Source organism: Dipodomys merriami, unplaced genomic scaffold (assembly GCF_024711535.1).
Source record: "Dipodomys merriami isolate MVZ:Mamm:240054 unplaced genomic scaffold, mDipMer1.0.p SCAF_177, whole genome shotgun sequence".
NCBI lineage: Eukaryota > Metazoa > Chordata > Mammalia > Rodentia > Heteromyidae > Dipodomys > Dipodomys merriami.
Genome location: NW_027203126.1, coordinates 2179308 through 2192689, shown reverse-complemented (window position 1 = coordinate 2192689; position 13382 = coordinate 2179308). Strand labels below are relative to the sequence as shown.

At 46.6% G+C, this 13382-nt stretch overlaps 1 protein-coding gene across 1 annotated transcript in view; it reads left to right on the top strand.

Moving 5' to 3' along the window:
* Srrm4 (serine/arginine repetitive matrix 4) overlaps window positions 1-13382 on the top strand; it is a 100544-nt gene that overhangs the window by 57341 nt on the left and 29821 nt on the right. Inside the window, exons 2-5 of the mRNA XM_070026428.1 lie at window positions 3617-3763; window positions 7600-7686; window positions 9329-9400; window positions 12673-12699. Of these exons, the coding sequence (XP_069882529.1) occupies window positions 3617-3763; window positions 7600-7686; window positions 9329-9400; window positions 12673-12699 (333 nt within the window). The remainder of the gene's footprint in view (window positions 1-3616; window positions 3764-7599; window positions 7687-9328; window positions 9401-12672; window positions 12700-13382) is intronic.

Here is a 13382-nt window from a genome sequence, read left to right as displayed (position 1 = left end):
CTTGATTATTTTAACATTTTGGGGGTGCTCTGGAAACTGTGCCCTGCTTGGAAAACCTTGTTGACTTGCTTTCTGAATATTTCTTAATGTTGACCATCTTAAGAAAAAAAAGATCCTCAAAGTTATGCTATGAAGGATACCTTTCTTCCCACACCCCCCCCCCCACAATTCCTGTAAATGTATCCTATTTCTGTTAGCTTCATTGCAAAATCTCACTAAGGTAAGACCCAGGAAGGTGAGATCCGAGCAAGAATCAAGAGTGTAATGTTACACCAATTCATCCAGTCCATGGGTCTTTTTTGTTAGGGTTGTTGCTAGTCCTAAGGTTTGAACTCACAGCCTTGGCACTGTCCCCAAGCTTTTTTTTTGCTCAAGACTAGCACTCTACCACTTGAGCCACAGCTCCGCTTCCAGCTTCATGGTGGTTCATTGGATATATGAATCGCATGAACTTTCCTGCCCAGGCTGGCTTTGAACCACAATCCTCAGATCTCAGCCTTCTGAGTACCTAGGATGACAGGCATGAGCGACTGATGCCTGGCTCAATTCCATGTATTTTGTTCCTCCCGTAAGTGCACATGGGAGCATGCTGTCTCTACTCTGATGCTTCTGCTTCGGTGCCCTGGAAGGCAGAAACACCTGCCAGCCCCCGCTCTACTTCAGACCGACTACTTTATCAGACACAACTCTGAGTTCTACCACCCAGCACCATGCCCATATCCATGGCAAAATCCATCATACCTGTCTGTTTCTACCTCTAGTAGGATTGCTTCTGGTACAGATTCATGTGTGTGTGTTGTGGGGGGTGGGTGTCTCTGTGTATATCAATATGGGGTCTTGAACTCAGGGCCTTGTACTCTTGCTCAAGGCTGATGCTTGAGCCACACATCTACTTTCAGCTATTTTTTTCTGTTGTGGGACTTGATCCTGGGTGCTGTCCCCAAGCCTCTTTGTGCTCAAGGCTAGTGCTTTACCACTTGAGCCATGTCGCCACTTCCAGGTTTTGAGTGGTTAATTGGAGATAAGAATCTCACAGGGACTTTTCTGCCCAGGCTGGCTTTGAACCATGATCCTTAGATCTCAGCTTCCTGAGTAGCTAGGGTAACAGGCAGGAGCCACTTGCACACACACACACCTTGGTTTTCTGTAATGTCCCAAAGTCCAAAATTCCTATGTGTTCCTATTTGTTACAAAACAAATATGAATCAGAATAGAGAAGGGATTGAACAATCCAGAAGATAAAAGCACTGGTTGGGTGATTCATCCTCTTTGGATTTCTATTCCCATCAACTATAAAGCAACAAGATTTGCCCAAAACATTGTGAAGTGCTTTCCAACTTCTCAATGTTCTCTTCAGATGATCCACTGACCTTTTAAAAAAATCTGTTCATTGAACAAATATTGCTAAGAACAAGTGTTCATGTATGCTTAGAGTCTTGTACTTGCTCTTCTTGTACTTCTGCCTGGAATATACTTTTCTGCAGACACCTATGACAAAGTCACACACAACTGTGCAGTAAATTAACACCTCCTCCCAAGTTGTTGTGACCCCCAAAGCCATAATCCAGATATGTCTCACAGTTTCTAAGAGTTGGGACCTGGCTGGGTAATTCTGGCTTTCTACCTTTCATGAGATCATGGTCAGATGTCAACCATGGCTATAGTCTCCTTGAAAAGCTTGGTTGGTGTTGGAGGACCCACCGCCAAGATGTCTCGCTTGCCTAGCTGAAGTGTTGGTGCTGGTTGTTGGTGGGAGGCTTTGGCTCCTCACTAAGGCCTCTCCACGGGTCTGCTTGAGCTTCCTTCCAACATGGCGGCCAACTTCCCCACCATTCAAGAGAACAAAGAGCTCAAAAGCTGTGTTTAACGGCCAGTTGTAGTCACAAATAGTCACTCTATACCACTGTGGTCATTACAAATGAGTCACTACATTCACACAATCATCAAGAGGAGAGAAATAAGATCCGTGTCTGGATAGCTTAAGTGTCTGACTGATAATCATTGTGGGGTTCTGAGAGCAGGGTGAGTGGGGGGGGGGGATGGAGAGTTCTCAAGACACACAGTTTACCTGTGACCCCACCCTCATGCTCCCTTAAAAAATACTCCTGACTCCACTTGGTTAAGAGCCAGGTCTTTGAGTGACAGGCTCTCCAAAGGCTGAGTGACCAGGCAATGCCTGGGCCTCACATCAAGAGATGATACCCACTGATGATGCCCCTGTATTACTGAAGGTCTACGTTGGTGGCAGAAGGAGTGTGTGTGTGTGTGGGGGGGGTAATCTCAGAATTGTCAGCAACTGCCACAAGTGGTTCGTTGATTTACCAGGAAGTAAAAGGAAACAATAAAAACAGTGATGACAAAAATTCCACTTCCATGATCTTTTTGCTTGCATTGATTACCTCTCTTTGCCCTTCAAAACTCAACCACCCATGGACTGATGGGTGTCCCCTGTTTTATAACCGGGGAAACTGTAACTCAGTTTCTGAGTAACTGTAACTCTGTAGGACCTGGCTGGTCCCAGATTCTACAGAGGCTAAACTCCATCTCCATCTCCACTAGGGCTCCAGGATCCTCGGGGCATGCCTGAAACACGTGTTTAACACCACACAGACCATGTTTTGTTTTCCTGGAACATATATGTGCCTAGGAGAAAATTCCATTTGTGAGTCGGGCCTGGCATTAATGGGATTAATAATCAATCAAGTGAACCATTTGTGACAACCCCCTGTAATAAAAGTTGTATAAACATTTTCCCTTTTCTCATTCTCTCTCTCTGTTTCTTTCTCTGTGTTTCTCTGTCTCTCTGTCTTTCAAAGCATCTTATTTGTTATTTTTCACTGGAAGGAAGCACTTTAGCGCCTCTCTTTAGCATATTCAAATTGCCACCATCAGATAAGAGGGGACAGAGAAGGAAGAGAAGTGTAGATCTGTGCTTTATCCTCCAATGAGATCTTGAGATGGGAAGAGAAAAGCTGGCTTCCAGTGTCTGTGTGTTAGTCAGGACAGGGTAAGATTTGCTCTGAAACCTGCCAGGTACCCATGGCTCACCCTGGAATCCTAGCTACTCAGGAGGCTGAGACCTGAGGATTGTGGTTCGAATCCAGCCCAGGCAGGAAGTCCATGAGACTCTTATCTTCAGTAAAGCTACTCCAAAAAGGCAGGAAGTGGTGCTGTGGCTCAAGTGGTAGAGTGCTAGCCTTGAGCAAAACATGCTCAGCAACAGTGCCCAGGTCCTGAGTTCAAGCCTCAGGACTGGTACCAAAACAACTCCCCCCCCCCCCCAAAAAAAAAACAACTCTGAAATCTGAGTAGCTTCAGCTAGTTCAAGTTCATTTCTGTCTTGTAAATTCTGAACTAGTTCAGGCAATCTCTGCCCTCAGGAGACTTTGCCTTTAGAATATGAAGCCCAAACGTTAGTATGACCATGCAAGAGAAAGATAGAGAAGACCCTAGAACAGAAAGTATCATGTCATTACGCTCAGAGTCAAGATACCACAGATACACTAGCAGCCGCCACCCAATTGCCAGAAAAGCTGGACAACCGTAGGAGTTCTGAGCACTGGATGAAGTGTTTCGTGAACACTAACACCCTTGAATCATCTCTTTCCCTTTGTAGGGCAGAACCTCAGAGCAGTCCCATAGTTCCAGCCCAGGATGGATCATCAGAAAAGCTGGGCCAGGGTCTGGCCACCGGGACCTTGGGCACCAACAGCTGGGAGAGAGACAGGGCCTGCAGCCAGCGGGGTCCCAGCAGAGCACGCAGGTGAGATGCCGCCCTTCCATCGCACCCCAGGCTGCAGGTGCAGCAACCTTCCAGACTCCTTCCACCCGGTATGTCCTCTCTCTGTTACCCGCTCCTCCTTGAGACCCTTCAACCAGAGGCCGGTAAGTGGAGGGGACCAGATGGTCCATATAATGACTTGTGGGCCCAGTGGCATCTGTCACAGCTGCCTTCATCGCGACACAAAACACACGGCACAGACATGCACACCTGTCGGCCTGCCTGAGACCCAAGGAGACGGTTTCTATGACAACAGGAGGCGGGCTATATTCGGCCCATTGGTCATCATCCCTGCCATTTCAGCTCCGATCTTTGCATCCGATCCCTCAGTCAGCGATTTGGACACAACCTCCAAAGCCTTGTCTACGCAACAGGGGCTCGGCCAGCAAGGGGCGGGGCGATGCCTTACAGAGGTCTGAGAGGCCGAGGAAGGGTGCCAGACCCTTCGATCTTTACTGAGCTCACCACATCTGCTGCAGATGTTACTGAAAAAGTCAGCCCAGGCCTCGACTTCTAGTTTTAAGTTTTGAATCTTAAATGTGCAGGTACAGCCCGACCTATCTTTGTCCCACCCGAATATGTTCCAACTCTCTCTCTCTCTCTCTCTCTCTCTCTCTCTCTCTCTCTCTCTCTCTCTCTCTCTCTCTCTCTCTCTCCCCCCCCCCCTTGAGTTAGCATCCATTAATAACACAAGGGGGTTTCATTGTTGTGATTCTATATTAACAGACATGGTGCTTTGAGCAAGCTCACCCCTGACTTGTATTTCCATGCTTCCTTCCTCCTTCCTGTCCACTTTTTAAACAGTGTGTGATGGACAGTGCTTAGTAGATGGAATTATGATACTATAGATCATAGATATAGGATACAGTGTATCATGATACTTTAATATATAGTATCTGGTTATATATAGTATATAGTATGTGAAATAATATCTCTATATAGCATATAATATATAGTTATGCAATAAGTAGACTATATTTTATTAATCATATCAGTAGTAATATTATGTGTCCTATTCATACATATTCGTAGAATATAATTATATATATACATAGAATATACACTTTGTCATTCAGTCCTCTTCAGCACTCTTTCAGGACTAAGTCTCCCAGCCTTCCTCCCTTCCTCCTTCCAGATTTCTCTCTGAGAGTCCTCTGCGTACATTCCTGCCTCCCTCCTCCTCCTCCTCCTCCTCCTCCTCCTCCTTCTCCTCCTCCTCCTCCTCCTCATCATCATCATCCTCATCCTCATCATCAACTCATGAGAATGCTCCATGTTTGGGAGTACGGAGGTCTCAGCCTGGGGAGCCGGTGTGGTGCTGCTGGGTGTTTATGGGAAACAAGGTGATTCTTAACAAACAGCTCCGATTCTGTATCCACGCCTCCCTCCCTGGGTCACTTGACAAGTGATCATTGGGCTCTTGGTGTGTGTCAAGCACTCTTAGGAGAAAAAATAACTTGGAAGTGACTCCCCCCTGCATGGATACAAGCAGATCATGCATTCCTGCACTGGGGGATGCTGGGCTCTGCACTTCATAACTTGTAAAGTGAATCCAGCCATTAAGGACTTCATCCCTCACTGTGTTTGGTTTTGGAGACTCTAAACAGGGCAGCCTCAGGCTGGCTGGACCTCGTGATTCTCCTGCCTTAGTCTCTGTAGAGAGCCGGGATTACAGGGATGAAGTACCACACCTGACTAATGTTTATTTTTAACTTGCTCAAAGTGACTCTCTGGGGAAAATATTGTAGATGTGACTATGCAGTGATTATTGACTGGTGATGAGGAGACCCTGATGTATATTCTAATCACTTATTGCTCTTCAACTCATCCTTAACAATCCAGCTTCTGAAATGGAATTAACTACAACAGTGCTTTGCAATGTCCTCTCTAATGATCTGGGTCATTTCCCGATGATTGGGTACACAAACAAGTTTGAGAAGGCTATTGCTTTGTTTTCTTGATTTGTTTTTTGATACTGATGTATGCAGGTTCCAATTCAGCTTAGAAAATTCCTAATCATGCAGTCATTGGCAAGTCAACTCAACTTCCTGAACCTCATTTTTCTTCACCTGTCAAATAAGACAAGAAAAAAATAAGCCAGGTGTGGCAGCTCATGCCTGTCATTTCAGTTCCTTGGGAATCAAGGATCTCAGTTTGACACTAGCCTGGGGTGAGGGATAGGGGGGTGGGAGGGAGGGAGCAATACCCTATCTCAACAACAAAAGCTAGACATGTAGGGCATATCTGTAATTCCAGCTCCACAGGAAGCATTAGTAGGAAGATTTCAGTCCAGGCTGAGCCCAGGCAAAAACAGAAGACCTAAAGCAAAAAGCACTGAGGGTGTGGCTCAAGCAGTATAATCCCTGCCTAATAAGTACAAGGCATGGAGTTCAAATTCTAGAGTACAAACACTGCCTCCAAAAAGTTATGCCACCCTCAAAATGTTGGGTGTTGTTGCTTGTGTTTGCCTATATTAGGGCTTGAACTCAGGATGCTGTCTCATTGAGGGGGGGCGGTTATTGTTTGTTTTTCCCTCATGGCTATCGCTCTACTACTTGAGCCACAGCTCTGCTTTCAGTCTTTTGGTGGTTCATTGGAGATAAGAGTCTCACAGACTTTCCTGACCAGGCTGGCTTTGAATCATGATCCTTAGAGTTCAGCCTCTTGAGTAGCTAGGATTGGATTTTAAGCACTCAGTTCAAAATGGTTGTGTGTGTGTGTGTATGTGTGTGTGTGTGTGTGTGTGTGTGTGTACAAAAATACATAAAACCCAGCTGTCACCAGTGTCTCATGCCTATAATCCTAACTACTTAGGAGGCTGAGATCTGAGGATAGCAGTTCAAAGCCAACCTGGACAGGAAAATCCATGAGACTCTTATCTCCAGTTAACCACCAGAAAGCTAGAAGTAGAGCTGTGGCTCAAAGTGGTAGAGCACTAGCCTTGAGCAAAAGAGCTCAGGGACAGCACCCAGACCCCAAGTTCAAGCCCAATGACTGACAAAAAAATACATGCAACCCTTAGTATATAATAAATGCAGCAATGCTAGTTATGTAGTGATCAAATAATGATATTATGTATCAAATAACAATATTATTATTCACACTGTATATTTCCCACTAAAGTTTGAGTTGGTTGGCATGTTTTAATTTTCAATCAGGGATTCATACCAAACTATCTCTTTGCTGTGGGATAGGGTTTTTTGTTTTGTTTTGTTTTGTTTCTTAAGTCTCTGAAGCCTTCCCCAATTATAAAAGAAGATAACTTGACTTTATTTCAATGCAGCCTGAGCATTTGAATTTAATTGAATGGGAAATAATTATCCTTGAAGAGCAGAGATTCCTGAGGTCGGTGGCAATATAAGATATGTATCTTCCTACATTAGAACTCAGCAAATACGCTCTTAATAATCAGCTGCTACCTCACATACCTCCCTCCGTCTATTAAACTTCCAGCAGGAAGTGGAGGCGAGGAAGGGGTAGGGAGGGAAGGAGGGAAGGGAAGGGGCTGGACTGCCAATTAATTATTTAAAAAGTGATTTATTTACTGAGGTGAGCCATTTTCAGATTCAATAATAAATCTATTAAGGAGCAGTTAACCTCGATAACTCTGTTTTAAATAATCAATTGCTGTTTGGGTAACATGCCGCGTCTGTCTCATTAGGCCGACATTAAGTCCTTATTTGAGACACTTAATCTGAATTGGGACCGGATCAACCATGAGTTGGTAATTAGGTATTTGCTATGGGTCTTTCATCTTCAAAAGGCCGTGTTCTCCCCTTGGTTGCTGGTTGTCCTGACTCTTAGTTTCCCCCTCACAGTGTCTCACACACCAGAGATTTGACCCCACCACCTCCATCCCGAGGGAAGAAGAAAAAGAAGAAATCTATCCGGAAGAAGAGAAGGAGGTGAGGGGATTGGGAGGGGGGCACAGGGGAGGGGAGGAAGGGCATGATGCCTTTTTGGGAGAAGAGCCAGAATTAAAATTAAGGGAATATGGATCTCATTCTTGGGTTCAAATCCTCTCTCTGCCTCTTCACTCAGAGTGACCTTGGACGCCACCTTGCTGGACCTTTTTCCTTCTCTGGAAAAAATAAACAGCAATGATCTATGTAGACAATGAACTATGCAACTTGTGGGCAGGGATGGGAAGGGGAAACGGGGGGGGGGGGGCGGGGGGGAAGCGCAGGAAGGGTCGACATTGCCCACTCCCCCCCAAAAAAAAGAAAGAAAAAAGAAACATACTCATTACCTGACTTACAAAATGGCAACCCCCTTCCCTGTACAACACATTGATAATAACAATAAAATTATATCTATATATAGTATATAAATAGCAATGCTACGTGACTCTTAGGGGTGAAAATAGATGGAAAATCACTCACTGCTCCTGGTGTCAGGCTACCATTGTCAATAAGCATCGTCATGGCCATGAATATTGAGTCATCATCATATATATTAAATATTGAATTGCTACCAGCAATGTTGCACATTGACTCATTACTGTGAATATGGAAGACTATGAAAGGGAAGCCGATTTCAGCATCAGAAGGTGACGCAAGGCACCACCTGTCTCTTTAATTCCTGTGATCTACCATCGCTCCCCACTCAGAGATTCCTTTCTGTCTACCAAAGTTCAAAGGTCAGGGTAATGGATGGTCTTTTAGGTTATTTATTGGACTAGAGGCTCTTTGGGGCTGTGTTTCTCTAGAAATGATTAGAAGGTTTTTTTCATATTTAAGAAGACTCCCATATTGCCTTGTAGATGGCTTCCAACTAGACATCAAGTATTTCTCATATTCCAAACCCCACCCTGACCTTAAACTCAGAGCTAAGAGAATTAGGCCTGAGCCTCCAAGGCAGTATTTATAGGAACCTCCAGGGGGCAGCGGAGAGCAGTGCCAGGACCATGGGCTCAACTCCAGGTGTTTCTTTCCAAGACTCTCCTTCAAGTTAGGTCTACCGGGACCTAGCAGGGAGCAGTAGGTGGGGACCCTGAGATCCAGCCATGCTAATGGAGGAATAGAGGAACGTTGAATTTCTCTATTGTAGGAAGAATGGGCATTTGGTGTCATGGCAGGAAAGTACCAGCATTGAGATTCAATTGTTTCTTCAGTAGGAATATATATGTACTTGGGGGAAAAAGTTAACTCCTTCAAAGCATACTTGTCGCTCAGACATTTATCTCTGCTATTATGGTAGGGGTTCTTTTTTTTCTTTTCTTTTTTCCTTTGTAGCTATTGGCCAACTTAAAGAGAAAGAAAAAGAAAAACAAACAACAGTTTTCTTACACAAATAGGAATTTCTGGAAGTTGCTATGGAAAACACCTGAGCCTCTTTTCTCACACTAGACCCATGTATCCGAGATGGAGACACCCTTCTAATTAGAGCTAGGCAGAATGGTTCTGTTTCTCACAAAGTCGCGTTAAAAAACAAACAAACCCGCCTAGGTATTGATGATCCTTCTGGAGTGTTCGTGAATGACCTTGTCTCAGAGATGGAGAGGAGGACATACCTCCTCCTGAGTCTGCCTCCCCCCTTCCCCCACAGGTCTCCATCCTATAGCCCCTCGCCTGTCAAGAAAAAGAAGAAGAAAAGTTCCAAGAAACATAAACGACGCAGGTATTGCCCTTCTGCTGCTGTTAATGAGAAAATCCCAGGTGGGGTAGGAATTCGTGGACCCGGAAAGCATCTCCTGTCATTTGTGCCACGTAATGATTCTCTCTGTGTACCGTTTGGTTGATCTGTGCCAATAATAGCACTTGAACTCAAGGCCTGGGCACTGTGCCTTAGCTCTATTATTTATTTATTTATTTTTGCTCAAGGCTGGCACTCTACCAATTGAGCCACAACTCTACTTCTGGCTTTTTGGGTGGTTCATTGGAGATAAGAGTTCATGGATTCTCTTGCCTGGGTTAGCTGTGAATTGTGATCTTCAGATCTCAGCCTCCTGACTAGCTGGTATTATAGGCATGAGCTACCAGTACCTGACTTTCTGTACTATTATTAGCATAAGTTGAGACTGTAGTTGGGATGACCAGAGCAGGGCTTGGTTAGAAGAAAATAGGAGGGTGTCAGGGGCCAGCCAGGCTGGGGGCTGAGCAGTAGAGATCACTGATGGAACCCAAGCAAGACCCTGAGTTGGCTCTGCTCTCTGCTCCTTGTTGGGACACAAGACGTCCTATGTTGCAGACCAAGTCATAAGCAGACACAGAACTCCTGGGTCTTGTTCATTACTCCAGAATTCCAAGGAAGGCTCTGATGTGTGGGTCCGAGCTATGTCTTAGGTGATGGAACAAAACAAAACATGGCGGCCATGGTCATCCATCTTTGTGGATGGATAGAGAGCAGAGTTGGGGGGTCAAAAAAGACATTGAGAACCTGTTTCAGAAGATATCCACTATTCTCACGCATGTGCATGTACACACACACACACACACACACACACACACACACACACACACACACACACACAGCAGGTGCCTGGTTGCAGGGGGAAGAAAAACAAAACATTGGAAGGTATACCCCAGGGGGCTCCAATTTGTGCTCCATGGGCCAAGCTTCCGGTTTATAATTGGGAGATGCTGCATTGCCGCAGCCTCTCTGTAAGGAAATATTCCTGGGAATATTCTCGGAAGCAGCCATCCGTTCTGTGCATTGAGAAGAAGGCACACCGGCGGGCTGTACCCATTTGCCCACACTTGCCAGCTGCTGTGGGCACCAGGAAAAGCATGGTTCATGATTTCATTTCTGCTTGCTATTCTTCCACACTGACTGGGGAATGACTTGTGCAATTACACCGCCACGGGTCAAAGGTAAGGGGTCCCTCTGGGTCTCCTCTGCCTCTTTGAACTCACTTCAGAGTGCCTGCCAAATAGTCATTGTTGTTGTATAATAGCTCAGTCCCTGTGCTTCTAGAATGTTCTCACGGACAGTAGCCCTCACTTCCCAGCCTTCCTGATGCTATCCATCCTCGTGGTTAAAATCAGACACGGACAAATTAGGAAGTGAGTCTAAGTCACAGGAAATGAGGGAGATGTTGTTCATTTTGGGGGTGAGAAATTTGGGAGGCTGTTGGAGAGGCGGTGACCTGCCCGAGAATCTCGACCGCATCTTGTCACCCGCCTCTGATCGGATAGAGATTCTCTCAGTGTGGGAGACTTTGCCACATCTGTACCCTGAAAACCGTGTGACTTCACACCCAAGGTTTGATTTTCTTGTAAGAAAGAGGTTGTTATGCACCAAAGCTTAGAAACGGCCTTCTCTTTCCCACCCCCCTGCCAGGTCAGAGGTAAAAATAGGAGAAGGACAAAAAAAAAAATTGTAAAAGAGAGAGAAGAGAGAAAATTCGGTGGCTGGTCCATCCCAAAGTCCCCCCTAGTAAACTCCACCGGACTTTTGTTCCTGTTTCTCTAAGATTATGAAAACCTTGGTTAGGGATGGCTGATTTTTCTTTTCTTTTTATGAAAGCCTTGGTTAGGGATGGCTGATTTTTCTTTTCTTTTTATGAAAGCCTTGGTTAGGGACGGCTGATTTTTCTTTTCTTTCTTTGAATGGGAGCAGGCGCAGTCATGGAGATATGTCGTCATCTCTTAATTGACAAAGCTTAAGAGTACTTAAAAAAACAATTCTCATTTCCACACCTATTTCTTGAACACCCGATATGTGTTGTGAAATGAGCTTCCGGGATCCCAGAAACAGAACAGTTAGCCACAACAACTTCTCTGCCCTCGACTTCTCTCCACGACAGTGGAGAGCATGGGGAATTGTAAATTGTAGTATGGCGACGCCCGTACTCTTACTAATGACACACTGGCTCTGAAGTTTGTCCTGAGATGGGGCGTGGAGAACATGAGCTGGAGCTGCTCAGAAAATGGTTACAGCGTACCACAACGAGAGTAGAGGCCTGGGGGGCGGCTCTGGAGATGGCAGTTTCTCTAAGCTGCTCTGAGCACCTCCTCTTCACAACACGGCCTTTGCTCAGGGTTTAGACAGACGGGAGGAGACTGTGCACAACACAGTCATCACAGAACCTCACGCATGGCAGGAGGGCCACGCTGGGGGTGGGGGGATTGCCTTGGTGGTGGGGGAGGGATGGGGGAGGGGGATGTCAAGCAAGGCTTTCTGGAAAAACAGGATCTCTGCAAAGATGCTGGCTGATGGGAGGTGGCCAGGCAAACAAAGGGGGATGAAGCAAAGGAAGAAGAGGAAGGAGGAGAAGGGGAAAAGTAGGAAAGAGGAGGAGGAAGAGGAAGAAGAGGAGGAGGAAGAGGAAGAAGAGGAGGAGGAAGGAAGAGGAGGAGGAAGAGGAGAGGAAAGAGGAAGAGGAGGAAGAGAAGGAGGAGGAAGGGGAGGAGGATGAAAAAGAGGAAAGAGGAAGAGGAGGTGGAGGAGGAGGAGGAGGAAGGAAGAAGGAAGAAGATGAGGAGGAAGAGGAGGAGAGGAAAGAGGAGAAGGAAGAAGAGGAGGAAGAAAGAGGAGGGAGAGGAAAGAGGAGAAGGAGGAAGAGAAGGAGGAAGAAAGAGGAGGGAGAGGAAAGAGGAGAAGGAGGAAGAGCAGGAGGAGGAAGAGCAGGAAGAGGAGGATGGGGAAAGGAAGAAGAGGGGACTCCTATGCCTTCCTTGTTCAACCAGTACTGGCCAGGGCAGGGGCGCTGGGAGACCCACATTCAGCAATCACCGCAGCCTTTGTCTTGGTTGAACTGTGCGGGAGGAGGGCTGGCCGACCATCCTCTCCCTGAGACCTGACTGCAGATGCAAGACACTCACCTGTCTTTCTTCTCTCCCCTCCCCTCCCGTTTCCTTTCTCCTTTGTCTCTTTCCCTCCTCCTTCTCGGTCCTCTTTCCCCCACCTCCCTTGCCCTCCCACTCATCCCAACCCACCCCCCAAATCAGATCATTCTCCAAGAAGAGAAGGCACAGGTAAGAATCCGCCCCCCCCCCAGCTCTTTCTTCTTCCCAGCTCTGCCCCCTTCTGTCCTCCTGGGCCTCACTCACAGCCAAAAGGCTGGACTAGCCCCATGGATAGGTCTCCCTCATGACTCCTACCAGCTGCGCTGGAGTCCTTTTCATAACCCTTGTTGATATCTGTTATAGTACATAGGGAAATATCACCCCCATGGTTCTCCAGAAGCCATTCCCGGGGGGGGGCACTGGCACTTGGGCACCTGGCCCCTAACGGAGAAGATCTCACCACAGTGTGGGTCCTGCGCTCAGTCTGGCCCCTGTGTGGGTTTTTGTGTTTTGTTTTTTCAAATCCTCACCGTTGTTGAGCAGGGGCTATGACAATGGTCCCATTTCATAGATGGGGAAACTGAGGCAGAGGCGACAAGAAAGCCCACAGAGAGCTAGATGGCCCCAGGCTACGCAAACACCCAGATCCGGACAAGGACAGGTGCCGGTGGCTTCCTCCATCACCAAAGCCACGTGGAGAGCAGTCAAGACCCTTGTACCCGCCCTCTCCACAACTGGGTGGAAGCGCCAATGTCTTTCTTTGCTTGCCAGCGAGTGCCATCCGGTCAGTGCCACAACCCGAGTCATGGTCCCGGCTCACGGTTGAGGAAATTCAGTCTCCGATTGGTCAGGGAGTTTGCCTGATGTCCCCC